Source organism: Megalobrama amblycephala, linkage group LG24 (assembly GCF_018812025.1).
Source record: "Megalobrama amblycephala isolate DHTTF-2021 linkage group LG24, ASM1881202v1, whole genome shotgun sequence".
In the NCBI taxonomy this organism is placed as follows: Eukaryota; Metazoa; Chordata; class Actinopteri; order Cypriniformes; family Xenocyprididae; genus Megalobrama; species Megalobrama amblycephala.
Genome location: NC_063067.1, coordinates 19,324,146 through 19,343,078, shown reverse-complemented (window position 1 = coordinate 19,343,078; position 18,933 = coordinate 19,324,146). Strand labels below are relative to the sequence as shown.

Sequence of the window (18,933 nt, the reverse complement as noted above, 5' to 3'; positions counted from 1 at the left end):
GCCTAGCACAAACATTGAGAGTCAGTAAGCAAGTCTATGTAGAAATTGTGATTTTATGTCATGCATGAAGCGCAAAAGTGATAAAACAAATGCAGTCTATGCATTGCTTTAATCATGACAACATGAGAAAGGAAGCAATCACAAAACAGGGTTAGATCATCCCACCCATAATTAAGATAAACTGCTTCCTTTTTCACTTGATAGTCTTTTTATTGTTTGTCATGGTTGCAACTATTACACAATAAGTATATTAATTATTTAAGCTAAAATCTGTTCACATGAAATATGCGGAAATTACATTATCAACTGTATCAATAGGTCATCTGAATAAGCGTTTGATCACAAAAGCTATAACTTTGTACAAGTTAGTGTTCAGTGAAAGTGCTCTAAATTAAGTGTCAAAGAATAAATAAAGTATACAGACATGCAAGACGCCAGTGAGACCAACTATGAATAGCTCGTTTCTATGGATAAAATTAGACCAGGACTAGAACTCTTGAGTCGAGCTTTAGATATCCGTGTAAGAGATCAATGCAACTTAACTTTCACATGATACAATTCGCGGCTTACTAAATGCTGCAAAAAGAATGGAATTAAAATGAATGGATTATATTACGACGCAAAGTTTTGCTAAAGTAACTTTTTGGGTGCTTTCCATTGATACAGTTACCTGTTACACAAAAGCAGTACGTAGTGATATAATGGAAGTATAAAAATGCAAATTAATCACTTACATTAAACAGATGCGACGTAAATATCAAAGGGATAATAAAAAGAGTGAGTTTGTGGGCACGTATCCGCGTCCCCATTTCTGCCAACCCAGCACGACTCCAAACACGCCGCTGGGAAAATCAAAGTCCGTCACTTGAAGCCTCTGAGAATTTATTCGCAAGTTTGAAGCGTTTCTTTTACAGCAAGGCCGCCGTCGCTTCTCCGTCCCACGCTTGGTGGGACTTCATTTGCCAAAAAAGAAAAAAATCCGTCTGCTGCTGAGTCCTTGTGAGATACAACCAAGAGAAACTTATGGTTGACTTGTGAATATCCGTTTTGTTCTCTTGGTCCCACTTTCCGATGGGCAAGCAGAAAGTTCAGCATGCACTGCCTAGCGGACCACTTCAGCGCGAGGATGTTGAACTGCTGACGATGGCTTTGTCTCAAATCCTAGTGAGCTGCCTAGCTAGACAGCATAGTCAGCTCTTCTCAGCTGACGCAGAAAGAGACGCGGAGTGTAAATGATGCCAAGAACTATGACGCCCAAATATGTTGTCTAGGTAGGAAGCTCACTAGGATTTGAGACACAGCCTATCAGCGCCTGGCATAAAAGGCGGAATGGAATTCCGGAAAAGGGATCTTACAGCTGGACTACGCCTCTCTCTACAAACTATATTTTATTCTTATTTTAACAAAACGAAAATGCAGTTTTGCACTGTGACTTTACCAGATGTTTTTTTTTTTTTTTTTAAATATGCAAATACCTTATTTTATTCTGTAATGCCTGTATACAATATTTAATAAAGCCTATTTGTCTTTTTGCTTATGACACCAAGGGTGAATATGGGTAACGTGGGATATTGTAGTATCCAGTGTAGAGTTACTTTTAGAGATTTATATGTAAAATGATATTGTGTGAAGGGCTAGGTTATCTGGCATCATATTTTAAAACAATATGACACATAATAAGACAGTGTCCACTGTATTCACTATATAATATTATTTATAAGCAAAGCCTGAATTTACAGCTCTATGAATCATGAGATACTGTATTTGCAATATGAACAAAATATCACTTCAGCTGGATTTTGAAAGATGCAGAAAGAAACTTTAGGGAAGTTCGTGCAAAACGATTACAATGTTGATACAAAATGATTACAATGTACATTAGTTTGGTTATTAATTTTTGTATTGTTCATTTTATGAAAGTAAGACAGTTTTGTAAAGTCAAAATTGTGATATCAAACCAAAGTTATCATTTCACTTTTGATTATGATGCCTCCTGACTAGCTATTTAAATTTAATTATTGTGATTAAACAGTCTTCCAACACTTTAAAAATATATATTTTTTCATGATTTGTTATTACAACATTTTTTCTTTTGTGAAATCAATTTAGATAATTAATGTGGTTCAGATAACATAATATTTTGAGTTTATGTTGATTAAAACAATCACCTTCATTGTATTAACTCAAATTTTTAATTTCAACGAACTCAAAGTTTTAAGGCAACCAGGTAACTTACTTTTTTAAGTTACTGTAAACCAACAATTCTTTTTTACAGTGAAGGTCTCTAATAGCCTCTAGTATCTGGTTTAGATCACTTTGTGGCAGTAGCACCACCTAATGACGCAAAACTTATGAGGCTCTGAAAACTCTGCTGAAGATGTCCATGTTGATTACAGCTGGTTATTTTTATGGTTTGCCCACAAATAAGTCTTTCTGTTAACGATGTGAAATTGCAGTTACATCATAATTGATTTGTTCCAATATTTTTCACATTTCTCTTGGCAGTCTAGACTCTTCAGTCCAGCTTTCAAGATCTAAATCGTCCATTGAGCTGAATTGAAATAGTACAGATCGCTTGACTGAGAGCGAAACTCTCAAGTGCTCAGAGTGTTCAAAGAGTAAAAATATATCTGTGCTAAATTTATACTTCGCCTCTAACACAAACACACTGGTGAGCAAAATTGAAGAATTTATTAGCCAATGGCAGACATAGACATTGATAGACATTATTTAGTCGCCCAGAGTGAAGATTTAGTCACATATGCAAGTGTTTTACTTGAATTGTAGAGTGTTGCAATGTCTAATCTTGCCCAAACTTAACATGCAACATGCTAAAAACATGGTAAAGCATCCTAGCAACACTTAGCTAATTTGCTAAAGCATGCTAATAATAAAATGAAACTAGAAGTTGCTGTAACTCATGCATGAAATGTCCAATCTGCCCCAAGCTTAACATGTTTGATAAGAGTCCACATCTACATGCCAATATTCAGTTATAGTCATAGCACCACCAGCTGGCAGCAGGAACTGTGGCAAATACAAATGACTTTGACATAGTCCTCCTATATTTACCTACTTAAAGGTGCCCTAGAACCAGTTTTTACAAGATGTAATATAAGTCTAAGGTGTCCCCTGAATGTGTCTGTGAAGTTTCAGCTCAAAATACCCCATAGATATTTTTTAATTAATTTTTTTAACTGCCTATTTTGTGGCATCATTAACTATGCACCGATTCAGGCTGCGGCCCCTTTAAATCACGCGATCCCTGCTCCCCGAGCTCGCGACTCTAATACAGTGCATTTACAAAGTTCATACAGCTAATATAACCCTCAAATGGATCTTTACAAGATGTTCATCATGCATACTGCATGCATGCGTCGGATCATGTGAGTATAGTATTTATTTGGATGTTTACATTTGATTCTGAATGAGTTTGATAGTGGTCCGGGGCTAAAGCTAAAATTACACAATGTTGGAAAGATTTATAAAGAATGAAGTTTTATGAATTATACAGACTGCAAGTGTTTAAAAATGAAAATAGCGACGGCTCTTGTCTCTGTGAATACAGTTAACCACATTTAACAGTACATTAGCAACATGCTAACGAAACATTTATAAAGACTATTTACAAATATCACTAAAAATATCATGATATCATGGATCATGTCAGTTATTATTGCTCCATCTGCCATTTTTCGGTATTGTTTTTGCTTGCTTACCTAGTCTGATGATTCAGCTGTGCACAGATCCAGACGTTAATACTGGCTGCCCTTGTGTAATGCCTTGAACATGGGCTGGCAAATGCAAATATTGGGGGCGTACATATTAATGATCCGACTGTTACGTAACAGTCGGTGTTATGTTGAGATTTGCCTGTTTTTCTGAGGTCTTTTAAACAAATGAGATTTACACAAGAAGGAGGAAACAATGGAGTTTGAGACTCACTGTATGTAATTTCCATGTACTGAACTCTTGTTATTCAACTATGCCAAGGTAAATTCAATTTTTGATTCTAGGGCACCTTTAAATGCATTTTGGCCACCGTGCTCTGTTTTCCTGCTTGCAGCTTTATATAATATTGGTCTCCATACCCTGAAAGAAATAGAATCAGAATTATAAAAAGAATTATAAATTATAATTATAAAAAGAATTCTGAATCTACAAAACTGTGAAGTCATCAGTGATGGTCCAATAATGTTTATCCTTGGATATAAACTGACTCAAACAAGTGCATCAATAAGCATTTAGACATCATGAGTTATAATGTGGTTTTCTAGCCAAACAAGTCAATAAAACTTTTGGCAATAAATCCATTTAGTCCAGTAACCTATAATTAAAAGAAGTTCCCCTCAGAAAAAAAAGACTAAGCACTTCTGTCATCTCTTTCTGTTCAGCCATTGAGAATTTTCTCCATCCAATATCACAAGGACATCTGCAGAGGATCTGTTTACATGCCCAGTCACATCCATAACTGGGACAAAGTATGCCTCTGTCTTACAATGAGTTTTAGAGCAGCTGCTTTCAATTTAGGCTTTATCTGCCCAGCTGGATTCCCTCTAGCAACTCCAAAACAACACTAGAGAATGATTATGGAAAAAGCTGCCAAGATGCATCACTGTAAATCTGCATCACAAAATATGAATGCGGATGTATGTGTGTTTCTTTTGACACAAAATGGATGATGTCACATTTGACAATGTAGCTGATTGTTATCAAATAATTCATGCTACATTCCTTTTTGATTAGGCTAACTTTGAACCCCTCATAGCCAAGTTGCAAAAAATGACAACTTGAAAGGGAAAATGATGCCTGAAAGGAACACATAAACGATATTGAATGAAATATCTCGAATAAAATCTTGAATAAACTTATTTATTATAACAATTATATTGTTAGATGTAACGAAACCAGTATCAGGTGTATTTATTTTTATTAAGAACAGTGCATATATGCTATGTCTAAACCATTGTCGCCACCTGCTGGAGGTTGAAAGGAACTGTTCTGAAGTAGAGGGTACAAGCTTATCAAAACAATATTACAAAACTGGAAGACTGGAAAACACTGAAAAGTGGATTCTTAATGTGTTTACCATTGTAATTAATGTCTAAATTAATATACATTATGGTATTATATATTAAATGCAAGATTAAGAATAACTAGAGACAAAGGATGCATGCTTTTCATAATAATGCAACTTCTGATATTCTTATATGTTAGTATGTGTAGACAAAAAAAAAAAAAAAACCTTCTGTTTGGAGATAAACATATTTAGGGAACCCTTTTACTTTTGCTGTCATTCGGGTTAAGCAGATTTTCAGGTAAGTCAACTTTCCAGGTTTAGCCTATTTAACAGAAGAAAAGAAATACACTGACAGAAACAAAAACAGACCAAAGATGAGTAAGATGTGCAGTCAAAACAAGACTGACACCTGTGTTTTGACATTTGATGCAAATATTGCATGTGTTTAGACTAATCTTACATATTGTATAATCATCCTTCACCAAAGGAAAAAAAAAAAGGAAACAAAAATTGACGGTTGAAGTGTGTTTATTAAGTGTCGAGTCATCTAGTCATACCAGTCACACCAACTGTATGTTGACAGTAAAAACAAAAGGATGCAGAGAGAAAGGAGAAACTTACATGATATATCTAAGTTGAATTTTCAGCAGGCTATGCAGTATTTTGATGGTCTATCTAGACATAATATACAACATGTGTCTATTTACAGTGAATATTTATATCACTATGTTCACTAGCTCCGCCCACCACTGCACAGAATGTAGTTTTACATATAATAATGTTAAAATTCATAAAATCTAATTGATTAATAACACCAGAGGCAGTGAATCAAATATTTTATTTTGTAAAGTTTAAATTAATTTTATAAAAGAAAAACTTTGAATGGCAAAACAGTACTCGTCTGATATGTTACAATGAATTACGGTCGGATACAATCTGCATAATCATATTATCCAATGAGAGTTGCGTATGCAAATTTTTCCAGTACAGGTGCGCAACCTCAAAAGGAAGTGAACGTGTTTTATACCTGTAAGGAACAGTAAAATAGGTCAGTACAGGATAGCGAAGACGGAGCCGTCTTAATTTATTGGATATTAGGCTACCTTACTTACATAAGCTTATTTATTAAACTTGGCGACTCTTTTTAACCCACGTCTAAACAAAATGCTTATATTTGTTTGCTTCAAATGTTAGACGCCTTGAGCAACTTCTAAATTCTTGCATGGATAAAAAATACCGCTGAATACTGCTTGTGGGAGCATGAAGTTGTATAGATAAATGAAACTACCAAAGTGGCGATGGAGATAGATTCGGTGAGAGTTGAGTCGAGTCTGTGGATCGGTAATAAGCGGTACAGGGCTTTCCTGAGCGGATGGTACTTCAGCTGGACTGAGATCGACAAGAGGAACCGGGAGAAGAAAACAAGTACGACATTTATTATCGTTCTCAATGCACCCGAGTTCCAAAAACGCGGTCTAGGTTGACAGCTCACTAAGTTTTGAGACAATTGTTTGTTATTTTTTATAAAGATAGCGTGGTAGATAAATTTAAATATGTTTAATATGCTTCTAAAGTACGTATACAAAGTGATATTATGGGTGTTTTTGGGGTATATGTTTAAAAAAAATTACATGACATGGGATATGTATTCGATTAAAATGAGACTCGTTTTTTTTACTAATTATAAAGGCAAGAAATTAATAGCACTTTTGAGAAATATCATAATTACTTAAAATGATATGAAGCCTCCACTCCAGTCTTCTAAAAATAAACTAATTAATAAATTCTACAAGGAGAAGGTCGCCCCCTCATGGGCGCAGCCATTTTGACATCACATGAGCAGTTGTGCACTTTATGGACTCAGGTACTAATATTAATAGAAAAAAATAATGTGTGAGCCCAGGTCAACAGCATTTATTGTTAAGAAGTAACAAAAAATAATTTAAAATAATTATAATAATAATAAAATAATTTGCTATTTATAAATTGCATTTGGATGAAGAGCCATAGAAATGTAAACGAAAACTTACTCTGACACATCAGTGACTTATAGTCATTCTTATTTGTAGATAATTAACCACCATATAATGATTTGATGCCTGATGTACCATTGCTATTAGTTTAATTATTGACAAGAAATGTAGAAATAGGTTAAAGTGACACTTTATGCTCTGTGCGCTATCCAATTTGTATCCACGGTTTTCTTTGAACTTAATTTATGTGCATGACAATATAAATGCTGTCTTAACATGATCTAGCTGGATTGGATTGAAAGGAATAATCCATAAACATATTAGTTTATTGCTTAATGCTCAGCTAATGAATGAAAATAATGTGAAATGAAATAAAATAATGTTTAAAAGTCCTTCCTTATTGGATTTGTCTTTCTTAGTCATTCTGATGACTTCAAAACAAGTTGAACAGCACCATCAATTCTTGGTAACAAACACTGTACAAAGGCCTGAGTAGGAATGGTGGAATGTTTTTTGAGAATGTGAGAAATGGGTACATCACTTATGCAAGAGCGTAAAGTGTCCATCTGTCGTTCTTAGTTTCAGTGCCGGTGTCAGAGGTGATTGGGGTGAAGGAGGGTCGAGTTGAGATCCAAACCCAGAAGAAAGTAGAAGACACTGACCTTGATTTTACATGTAAGTTTCCGAAAGTTTTTTTTATTATTTTTTTTTTGCACAGGGATCAAATAAGTTAGACTAAACCTAGTTTTTGTCCTTTTATAATCACATAAGTATTCTATGTGAAGCGCAACAGCAGTGTTAACGGACATGGACTGTCATGGAGTCTGGGCAGGACCCAGTTCTGCTGTCCTAGCCGGGGTGTCCGGGATCAATGGATCACTCAACTCCGAACCGCACTCAAAACCCACAGTATGTACAGCTGAAAATAATACCCTTAATCATTCATCCACACTCATTATTCTCTAATGACTCATTAACATCTCTCCCTTCATCTACTTCTCCTTTATCAGGCCCCTCGCGTCCTCACAGGTTGTTGGTGTTCATTAATCCTTTTGGAGGAAAGAAGAGGGGGAAACAGATCTTTCACTCTCTAGTGGCCCCTCTGTTTGAGCTGGCTGGCATCAGCTCTCATGTTGTGGGTGAGATACTGAGACTCTGTCTGTGCCATTCAATAACTGAACAGTTATCAAGTGTCCCCCTGTTTGGTCTCTGATACGGCCTGCACGTCAAGTAGTACGGTTCTCAAGTGACATCGGCAGATCTTTATCGAGACTTGGGAACAGGGCTGAATTAAGTAGCAAAGTTAAATAGTCAGACAAAATAACATATCCTAATCACTAATAATTTTGCATGATTTATTTTTTCTAGAACACATTTTAAAAGGGTCATAACATTCTTTTATATATATATATATATATATATATATATGTGTGTGTGTGTGTGTGTGTATGCATGTATGTGTTTGGAAAACATTACAGTTTTGCTCACCAAGGCTGCATTTATTTAATCAAAAATACATTAAAAGCAGTAATATTGCGAAATTAAAATGATATTTCACAATATTACTATTTTTACTGTATTTTTTTTTTTTTTTTTTTAAATGCAGCCTTGGTTAGCATAAGAGACTTCTTTCAAAAACATTAAAAAGTTGTAATGTTTCCAAACCTTTGGGAGGTACTGTAAATGCTCTTGTTTTCTATTTATCGAAGAATCCTAAAAAATGTATCACAGTTTCCACAAAAAAATATTAACCTGCAGAATAATAAGAACAGTTTCTAGAGCATCAAATCAGCACATTAGAATGATTTCTGAAGGATCATGTGACATATTTATTTCATCCATCTGACATAATATTGCGACCAAATTTTCAGAAACAAGCTGTTGTTGCAGCTTAGTTTTAATAAATGACCTTATTGAATTGGTTTAGGTACTGAAAACTTCATATTCAAGGAAAACTAGTTTTCACATTATAAGACTTCTTAAAAAAATATAGAGCGAATTAAAAAAAAAAATCTGGGGGATGTTTCTTGTTTTTAGTGACTGAACGAGCAAATCAGGCCAGAGACTACATTCTGAAGAAAGACTTAACAGGGTTTGATGGGTAAGTTATCCTTCAATTGTTATTTCCTCATGAGAAAAGATTCAAGAGTGTGCAGTAACAAAGGTGTCATTGTAATAATTCATGTCACATGAGCCCTGTCCTCTGTATTTTGTTGTTTAATCAGAAGTGTTGCCTCAATACCAAAAAGGTCATCTTAGAAATATGCGTCACTATATTTCCGAGCAAGCTCGCTGATAATACTCGAAATTTGGGTTTTAGGAAATTTATCAAAAGTTCCAGTCAAATCTTTTTTTCCGTTCAGAGTGATATGTGTGGGTGGAGACGGAATGTTCAGCGAGCTGCTGCACGGTGTGATTGGACGAACCCAGCAGGAGGCGGGAGTTTCAGAACATGACCCAACTGTAAAGCTGCAGCCATGTGACCTCCACATTGGCATAATTCCAGCAGGTGAATGTTTGCATAGTGCTGTGACTGATGCGTGCAGAAAAGGGCGTCGATTGTGGTCTGTTTATAGCACTAATGTGTCATTCAGATGCATGGTCAAGATAGTGAGAGGAGTGTTAGTTTACCTCCCTGTGTTTACTCTTCTCCACAGGCTCTACAGATTGTGTGTGTTTTGCGACCGTGGGCATAAATGACCCTGTGACATCGACGCTGCACATCATCATTGGTAATCTGCATTTTTTAAGAGCATTAAACAATAAAAAAGTAGGCCAAATTTCATAACCACTGCAATGCTGTTATGAGTATTAGTGGCACTGTGTTACCCAATTAAAACCGCGCAGAATGACACACAGGATAGCAGCCCTAAAAAAACAAATGCAAATTGTATTGTATATTAATAGAGGAGGAAGAATATATAAATAATGGGTCTCATTCACTAATAATTGCTTGGATTATTTCATATTTGTACGCACAGGAGAACACGAAAAATCTCCACCTAATTCACAACATGTGTGTATGGATGTGAATTTGTTCTTAATATCGTTCTAATGTTAGAAAATTTGGAGTATTCTAAATGAGTGATCACGTGCACAAGGTTAGCCATTTGCATATAACACGGCCAAATCATCTCCATATAAGGGCTATAAAGGCTTCCTTCACAGCTTTTTATCACTCTTGTCAAACGTGACACTCTCTGCAGACGTGCTTTCACCACATCCTCAAGCTAAGTGTGTCATTCTCAAAACCATAATTAAAGTCGTGATAAGATTTTAACAATGATACAGCCACACAGCTTTTTACATATGTGTGGCTATTTTTTTCTTAAATTTAGAATAAAGTTTAGTACAAAAGTTCTGTTAGTGAAAATGTTAGTTCTCAGATTTCATGCACAAATTTGTGCGTACGCATGCTTCGTAAATGAGACCCAATGTTCCTCTCTGTCTTGCCACTCGTGTGGTAATGTTGCCAGTGAATAATATAAAAAACAAAAAAATGAAAATTCAGCCATTAATTACTTACCCTCATGTCGTTCCACACCCGTAAGACCTTCGTTCATTTCCAGAACACAAATTAAGATATTTTTAATAAAATAGTGAGGCCTGGATTGCCAGCAAGATCATTTCCTTCTTCAATGCTCAGAAAGCTACTAAAGACGTATTGAAAACAGTTCATGTGACTACAGTGGTTCAACCTTAATATTATAAAGTGACAAGAATACTTTTTGTCCACCAAGAAAACAAAATAAGGACTTTTCAACAATATCTTGTGATGGCCGATTTCAAAACACTGCTTCATGAAGCTTTATGCTTTGTTTTAAAGGTGCCCTAGATTCAAAAATTGAATTTACCTCAGCATAGTTAAATAACAAGAGTTCAGTACATGGAAAAGACATACAGTGAGTCTCAAACTCCATTGTTTCCTCCTTCTTATATAAATCTCATTTGTTTAAAAGACCTCCGAAGAACAGGCGAATCTCAAAATAACACCGACTGTTACGTAACAGTCGGGATCATTAATATGTACGCCCCCAATATTTGCATATACCAGCCCATGATCGAGGCATTAGACAACGGCAGGCAGTATTAACGTCTGGATGTGCAGAGCTGAATCAACAGACTAGGTAAGCAAGCAAGAACAATAGCAAAAAATGGCAGATGGAGCAATAATAACTGACATGATTCATGATAACATATTTTTAGTGATATTTGTAAATTGTCTTTCTAAATGTTTTGTTAGCATGTTGCTAATGTACTGTTAAATGTGGTTAAAGTTACCATCGTTTCTTACTGTATTCACGGAGACAAGAGAGCCGTCGCTATTTTCATTTTTAAACACTTGCAGTCTGTATAATTCATAAACACAACTTCATTCTTTGTAAATCTCTCCAACAGTGTAGCATTAGCCGTTAGCCACGGAGCACAGCCTCAAACTCATTCAGAATCAAATGTAAACATCAAAATAAACACTGTACTTACACGATTAGACATGCTGCATGACGAACACTTTGTAAAGATCCATTTTGAGGGTTATATTAGCTGTTTGAACTTTTTTTATGTTGTTTAAGGCAAGCGTGAGCTCTTGGGGCGTGGAGCACGAGAATTAAAGGGCCACACACCCTGAATCGGCTCATTTCTAATTATGCCCCAAAATAGGCAGTTAAAAAAATGAATTAAAAAAAATCTATGGGGTATTTTGAGCTGAAACTTCACAGACACATTCAGGGGACACCTTAGACTCATATTACATCTTTTAAAAAAAAGTTCTAGGGCACCTTTAAAGAAAGCTTTTTTTTAAATATTTTGTTTTGAATCAGTGGTTTTGAGTGCCAGAATCACGTTATTTCAGTAAACAAGGCTACATAAGTGTTTCGAAATTTCAATAGTTTATGTGACTTGAGCAGTTTGATACATGCTCTGAACCACTGATTCGAAACAAAAGATTTGTAAAGCTTCGAAGCTTCATGAAGCAGTGTTTTGAAATCGCCCATCACTAGATATTGTTGAATAAAGCCGTTATTTTATATATAGACCGCATAATTGGATATTTTTACTTTTTTCGCTTACCAGGAGACTCTCAGCCTCTGGATGTGTGTTCTGTCCATTATCAAAACACACTGGTGCGTTATTCTGTCTCAATGGTGGGCTATGGTTTCTATGGCGATGTTTTGGCAGAGAGTGAGAGGCACCGCTGGATGGGCCCTCTCAGATATGATTATGCAGGTATGGACGGCAAGACTCAACTGTCTCTAAAATTATATTTTAGACTGAATACTGATAGGTCAGCAGTTTTTTGCCTCAATATTTATTGTAATTATAAAATATTCCTTTGTTGAAGTAACATTATTTTGGGAAATCTGTAGGGTTTGATATGCCAGATTCTTCTCTATATGCTATACTGATATTGTACTACAATTCTCATATTTTCATGCCTGTTTGTTCTTCTTGTAGGTTGTATGGTGTACCTGTGTAACAGGAGCTATCCGGGACTAGTGCAATATCTCCCTGCTGATTCCCATATCTCCAGCCCACGGGACAAAACTCGCTGCCTCTCAGGGTAAATATTTGCCTTCGTCTTTTTACCTGAAAGCCACATTAGGAACATTTTATTTGACAATATTGACTTTAAGGAGCATTTTAAGCTACAGGTTGCTAAAACTCAAACAACAGTGCAAAAATGAAAGTAGAAAAGTAGTTGGTAGAGTTATTTGTGTGGATGTGTTGAGTGGATCCATGAGTAGATTTGGTTGGGTCCTTAGTGTGGCCTCATCTTTTGGGAATAAAGTGTTATTAGCAGTTACCTCATTAAAATAACTCAATTGGCTTGAATTCCTCCGTGTTTTTCTGAAATGGAGGTCCTTCCTTAGGGCTGTTACCATGGCTGCTCAAGCAGTAGGATCTCTAATGAAAGAAGAGTAGCTGGTGAATTGCTAGTAGCTACATGTAGTCTCAAAGGAAAGACAATGACTGCTAAATTAAAAGAATATTCGGGGTTATTTCAAACCAAATTTCAAAGTACCACATCCGTGTTATGCCACAGACACAAAAATTAAAATTAAAATTAAGACTCGCCAAGCTCCTAATGTGGATAAAATTGGATATAGTGAGTACTAAATTGAACTACCATTTTTTTTTTCACTTTAAATTTTACCAGGTATTATACACCATCTTGGTGAATTTCTTAGCTGTGCAACAGATAATCACCGTTTACAGATAACAAATGAATGAGAAGTGTCGTAAACTGTCTGTGACCTCTTTCCCCCCCATTTTTTTTTTAGATCAATCCAAAACAAATGTTTAATTGCCAACATGTTGAAGCTTAGTTGATAGGCTGTTAATTCATTAAAGGGTAGGTTCACCCAAAATTGAAAATTCTGGCATCAATTACTCACCCTCATGTCGTTCCAAACCCGCAAGACTTTTGTTCATCTTTGGAAAACAAATGAAGATTTTTTTGATGAAATCTGAGAGCTTTCTGTCCCTCCATAGACAGATACACGACTGACACTTTGACGCTTCAAAAAGTTCATAAAGAGATCGCAAAACTAATCCATATGAACTGAGTGATTTAGTCCAATTTTTTTTGAAGACGAAGAGACACTTTATATGATGAACAGATTAAATTTAGGCTTTTATTCTAGGGCTGTCAATCGATTAAAAATTTTAATCTAATTAATTACATACTCTGTGATTAATTAATCTAAATTAATTGCATACATAATTTTTGCTGTGAAAGTATTATATATTTCAATTCAAATGAATCAATGCAGGGTTTTTCCTGGGTCAAAAATGGTCTTCGGTGGTGACAGACATGGTCATCCACACAAACAGTAAAAAGTGCCCTACCCATGTGATCTGCAAGCCCGATACTGACAATAAAGTACCCATCACTCTCACTGTAATTCTTTCTTGCCCTCTTTGCAAAAAAAAAAGTGATTTTATAGCTTTGTAAGAGAAGATGCTTTTTTGCTAAACCTGAAAAGTATTAAAAAGTAGCATTTAGAAGTTATATTAACTAATAATATAATTTTCTACCATATACAATTGAATGCACATAGCTAACAACAACTTGCTTTGTTCTGGTCTCACTCCAGTCTAAACTAACTGATTTTATAGGTAGGCCTAATTTACTACACATTGTCATTTAAATAACCTGAAAATATTGTGGATTATTAAGGCTAATTTTACTAACCACTCTTGCTAAATGGGGTAAGCACACTTATGTTCTCATTTCAGAGTTGTTCGAGTAAATGATTCATTATAGACCGTGTGGACACATCAGTTGTTGTCATGATTCATTAAAATGAATCTGTTCAAATGAGTCATTAGATCGCGAATTGGACATTAGCGGACGTTGCCGCGTTGCATGCGAATCGCGACTGTTATTAGGATATCGCAAAAGATTTGTCAACACAGTAAACACTTCACCACTGGATAGGATTTTATTTTTGTTTACTGAAAGTGTGGTTTATGTCAGCTGCACGTGCAGGGCGCCTGTCAGAGAAGATGAGGTGACGTTATTTTGAGCACTATTCACACCCAGCGGTTATTCAGGAAAACATTCTCCGAATGCGCCTCGTGAAACATGGATTCGGTCTTACGAACTTTTAGCATTGTGTCAGTTGATTTAGATTATTATGTGTGAGGTAGAGAGAGCAAAGACGGTGCTGCTTACTTTGAAGACAGAGAGAGCTCTCACGCACGAGGGAGGAACTCTGCTCGTTCTGTCCGTCAGCGCAGCAGTCGTCTCCATAGACAGTAAAAGGTCGTCTCCCTCCTTCATTTTACAGTCGAATGGTGGCTAGAACGGCTCCAGGTTCAAAGGTCAATACGGAATGGATTAATCGGCCTTATTTTTTTAAACGCGTTATTTTTTCTCAGATTAATTAATCGAAATTAACGCGTTATTTTGACAGCCCTATTTTATTCACATATAAACATTGATGAGCAAACATAAACAGAAGCTCAACTGAACCTCCATGACACGCAAAAACAAACCTCATTGGTTCTTGCGTAAGCTCAAACGTGCTGCGCATATATCGTTTCAAGCAAACATGCTTGAGCTTCTGTTTACCACAACTGATGTGTAAGTTGATGAATGTTAATACTGTATGTGAATAAAAGCCTAAATTCGATCTGTTCATCATATAAAGCGATCGTATCTCTTCAGGAAATTTGGACTAAATCACTCAATTCATATGGATTTGTTTCACCATCTCTTTATGAACTTTTTGAAGTCTCAAAGTCTTACAGGTATGGAACGACATGAGGGTGAGTAATTAATAGCAGAATTTTCATTTTTGGGTGAACTAACCCTTTAAATGATAAGCTCTCTTCCCACAAAAGCATTCAGCATAGTGAAACCTCTCCTCCATTGACACCCATTTTAAAAAACGGCATCTGGTCTCCTTTCCTGTGTACAGCAGCATTACGCTTTTTCTTTTTTTTTTGGAGGCTTGCCTTAAAGCAGCTTTGGATCCCAGAAATGTTTTAAAAGCATGTTTGCGTGTGTATGTGCAGGTGCCGTGTGTGTTCAGAGAGCAAAGAGAGGCTGTTCCCCCACTTTGACAGCTCCAGTTCCCTCTATAGCACTAATGTGAGCCAGTACAGCAGTGAGTTAGAGGGTAAGACCATCTGCTGCCTGTTTGTAGAATGATTGTCTGTGTCATCTCATTAGAAACCCTATTAGTGAGATCACACTGTGCTGTGTCTCTCTGTGGGATTCATATGTTGTACATCTCTATATGACCGTTGTCATGTTAGTGCCAAAGTGTGCATTGGTAGACCTTCAAAGCCATTATGCACTTGTGATGTAGACTATTCAGAAAAAAAATATAGCAAGATGATTAATTGATGTTGAGCTCTTTAACCTTTTATCATTGTTTTTATCTCAGGTGAGTGGGTGACTATGGAAGGCAGGTTCAAGTGCGTCTCTCTCACCTGTATGTCAAGCTCATGTCCACGGAGCCCAAAGGGTCTTTCGCCGTCCGCTCACCTGGCCGACGGGACGGCAGACCTCATCATAGTCCGAGAAACTAACCCTCTTGGCTTTCTCACATACCTTCACAGGCACACAAACAAACAGGATCAGGTAAAACCAAATGACATTCGAGGAAATACACTCTCATGCAGCTAAATGTTGAATCGGTCAGAAAAACATTCAGCTAGATCTCTGAAACAACTATAATTTCAGTTTGACCTGCCCTTCGTTGAAGTTCATCGTGTCAAGGCTGTTCGGTTTTCTCTACCTCCTGGAGAAGAAGAAGAAGAGGAGTATGAGGAGGAGGATGATCGAGAAATTCAGACCTCTGCTCAGAGAGAACTGGAAGATCCTGAGAAACTGAGCAGTAGTAACATTGCAGGTCACTCACAGCAGCATCTCGCAGGGTGGAAGGAGAAAGGAAGTGAGACGAGTAGATTAAAGAGACAAGGCTTTGTGTGTGGGCCTTGCTGTGCTAAACCTCGCTCAATATCTGTGTGGAACTGTGATGGAGAAATTCTACCTCACACCGAGATCTCATGCAGGTACGTTGTTGTGTGATTTAGCAAGGCATTTAAATCCAGTTACTCAAGGGAAATTCACATGGAAGAACTTAATCCTGGTCTTACTGTATAATAATCATACACTAACGATCAAAAGTTTGGGGTCTGTAAGATTTTTATTTTTAAAGAAATGAATACTTTGATTCAGCGAGGATGCATTCAATTGATCAAAAAAGGCAGTAAAGACATTTAAAAAACATTTATTCCAAATAAATGCTGTTCTTTTGAACTTTCTATTCTTCAAAGAATCACAGTATCCACAAAAATATTAAACTATATTAAATATTAAATCAGCATATTAGAATGATTTCTAAAGGATTATGTGACTCTGAAAGGGTTAGTTCACCCAAAAATGATATTTTAGTTGAAATCCGATGGCTCCGTGAGGCCTGCATAGCCAGCAATGACATTTCCTCTCTCAAGATCCATAAAGGTACTAAAAACATATTTAAATCGATTCATGTGAGCACAGTGGTTCAATATTAATATTAGAAAGCGACGAGAATATTTTTGTAGCACCAAAAATAAACAAAATAACGACTTATTTAGTGATGGCCGATTTCAAAACACTGCTTCATGAAGCATCGGAGGATAATGAATCAGTGTGTCGAATCATGATTCGGATCGCGTGTCAAACTGCCAACGGCTGAAATCACGTGACTTTGGCGCTCCGAACCGCTGATTCGACACGCTGATTCATTTATGATCCAATGCTTCCTGAAGCAGTGTTTTGAAATCGGCCATCACTAAATAAGTCGTTATTTTGTTTTTTTTGCGCTCCAAAAATATTCTCGTCGCTTTCTAATATTAATATTGAACCACTGTGCTCACATGAACCGATTTAAATATGTTTTTAGTACCTTTATGGATGTCGTTGAACGACATGAGGGTGAGTAAATAAATGACAGAATTTTCATTTTTGGGTGAACTAAAACCTTGAAGCTGAAAAATCAGCTTTGTCATCACAGGAATGAATTACAGTTTAAAATAAACTAAAATGGAAAACAGTTGATTTATTGTAATAATATTATTTCATAATATATTATATATAATATATTTTTGATCAAATAAAAGCAGCAGAAGAGACTTTAAAAAAATGACTTAGCCCAACCTTTTGAACAGCAGTGTCTGCAACGTCTGGCTCCAAAGATGTAAGCAAACCATAGATAATAATATCAAGTGGAAGTTTATGAGTTTCAAACCATAAACTTTGCATCTTCTAATTTGAATGATTCCTAATATGACTCTCTTTCCACAGAGTTCATGGCCAGCTGGTGCGTCTCTTTGCCAGGGGCATCGAGGATTCAACAATGCCATGAAACTTGTAGGGGCTAAGAAAAGAAATGTGATCAACGTAACATATGACCTCTTTATGGCACTCTATATGAGGATGTAATTGTTAGGGAGATTAAATATAATGTACATATTTATGATGGGTGAGAGGATGTACAGAGTCTTAAAATGTGAATGTATTAGACGTACAGCGGAGCAGTGATGTCATTCAAGCTCATTTCACATTTCTTAGCTAGATATTTCAGTTGTTCCTATATTTTCATGGAAATCTCAAGAATAATGATTAACATATGTAGGTGATGGATCAGTTCAGGTCTGTCATATAATATTGTTCATTTCACTGATTTTATAGGGGTTTTTTTGCAGAGCAAAAATGTATTTATGCAATATTTTAGTGCAAACCAACATTAACATTAAATTTTTTGTCAGGGTTATTTAATAGAGATTTTTGTACTTTTGTCCTTTCAGTGAAGGCTCTTCATTTTCTGTGTAAGGCTTGTACATGGGAGTGACAGTCACAAACAGAGTAAATGACATGTTTTAAGGGAGTGGACCCATTCCAGACAACATTCTTCCAGCTTGACTGGAATGTGCATCTGCAAGATGTCAGTGGGTTTAACGTTCAAAATCACTAGTTGTCCTAATAAAGTGTCATGAATGTATTCAAAGCTCTTGTCTGTGATATCCTTGGAGTTCTCTTTATTATTCTTATCATTGGTATGTAGTTACAAATAAAAAGCCACATAATACTGTAGTGGATGGAAATTATGCTTGCTTAAGTTGTTTGTCATAAACCCAACTAAGATATAAACAAGTATAAATGGCAAAGCAACATGAATGCATTACAATGCAAAATGCCTTGTCATGGTCTATGCATTAAAAAAATATATGTATGAAAATAAGTCTAATTTTCCTTTAGAAAAAAGAAAATTATAAATTTGTGAAGTTAAATTTAAAAATGAAAACATTTTGATAAATTATTATATTTTATCAAATATAATAATTTAATAATTCTTAAAAAAATATATATACACTAATGTTCAAAAATTTGGCATGAGTAAGATGTTATTGTTTTTTAAAAGAAGCCTTTATGCTCAAAAC

The 18,933-nt window shown here is 35.9% G+C and overlaps 2 protein-coding genes and 1 long non-coding RNA gene across 25 annotated transcripts in view; 1 reads left to right on the top strand and 2 right to left on the bottom strand.

Moving 5' to 3' along the window:
- Positions 1-1,179, bottom strand: part of hspg2 (heparan sulfate proteoglycan 2) — a 125,058-nt gene extending 123,879 nt beyond the window's left edge. For 12 of the 23 annotated variants that reach the window (XM_048177365.1, XM_048177366.1, XM_048177367.1 and 9 more), the window contains exon 1: positions 735-1,178. In XM_048177365.1, coding sequence (XP_048033322.1) covers positions 735-809 — 75 coding nt within the window. In that variant the 5' untranslated portion in view covers positions 810-1,178. Of the gene's footprint in view, positions 1-734 lie in introns of all 23 variants that reach the window. The other 11 variants (XR_007182859.1, XM_048177355.1, XM_048177359.1 and 8 more) reach the window with 2 other exon arrangements.
- A 4,823-nt stretch (positions 1,180-6,002) lies between these two features.
- On the top strand, positions 6,003-18,500 carry zgc:158263 (ceramide kinase family protein). The gene is made up of 13 exons (XM_048178826.1): positions 6,003-6,445; positions 7,573-7,668; positions 7,765-7,902; positions 8,004-8,132; positions 9,031-9,094; positions 9,357-9,502; positions 9,651-9,725; positions 12,067-12,219; positions 12,448-12,553; positions 15,517-15,620; positions 15,891-16,087; positions 16,190-16,521; positions 17,798-18,500. The coding sequence occupies exons 1-13, from the start codon at positions 6,319-6,321 to the stop codon at positions 17,856-17,858; spliced, it is 1,728 nt and encodes a 575-aa protein (XP_048034783.1). The 5' UTR covers positions 6,003-6,318; the 3' UTR covers positions 17,859-18,500.
- LOC125260445 lies at positions 12,448-14,836 on the bottom strand. Its single transcript, XR_007183044.1, has 3 exons — positions 14,672-14,836; positions 12,798-12,897; positions 12,448-12,579 (listed from the first exon to the last, which is right to left on the bottom strand). It is a non-coding gene; the product is annotated as an uncharacterized LOC125260445 (long non-coding RNA).
- Positions 18,501-18,933: the final 433 nt, after the last annotated feature.

Excerpts from the sequence above, each read along its gene's own strand:
- zgc:158263 (XM_048178826.1), top strand. The coding sequence starts at position 6,319 with ATGGAGATAGATTCGGTGAGAGTTGAGTCGAGTCTGTGGATCGGTAAT. Across the intron at positions 9,503-9,650 it reads CATTGGCATAATTCCAGCAG|GCTCTACAGATTGTGTGTGT; the intron begins GTGAATGTTTGC and ends TCTTCTCCACAG. Across the intron at positions 15,621-15,890 it reads GTACAGCAGTGAGTTAGAGG|GTGAGTGGGTGACTATGGAA; the intron begins GTAAGACCATCT and ends TTTTTATCTCAG.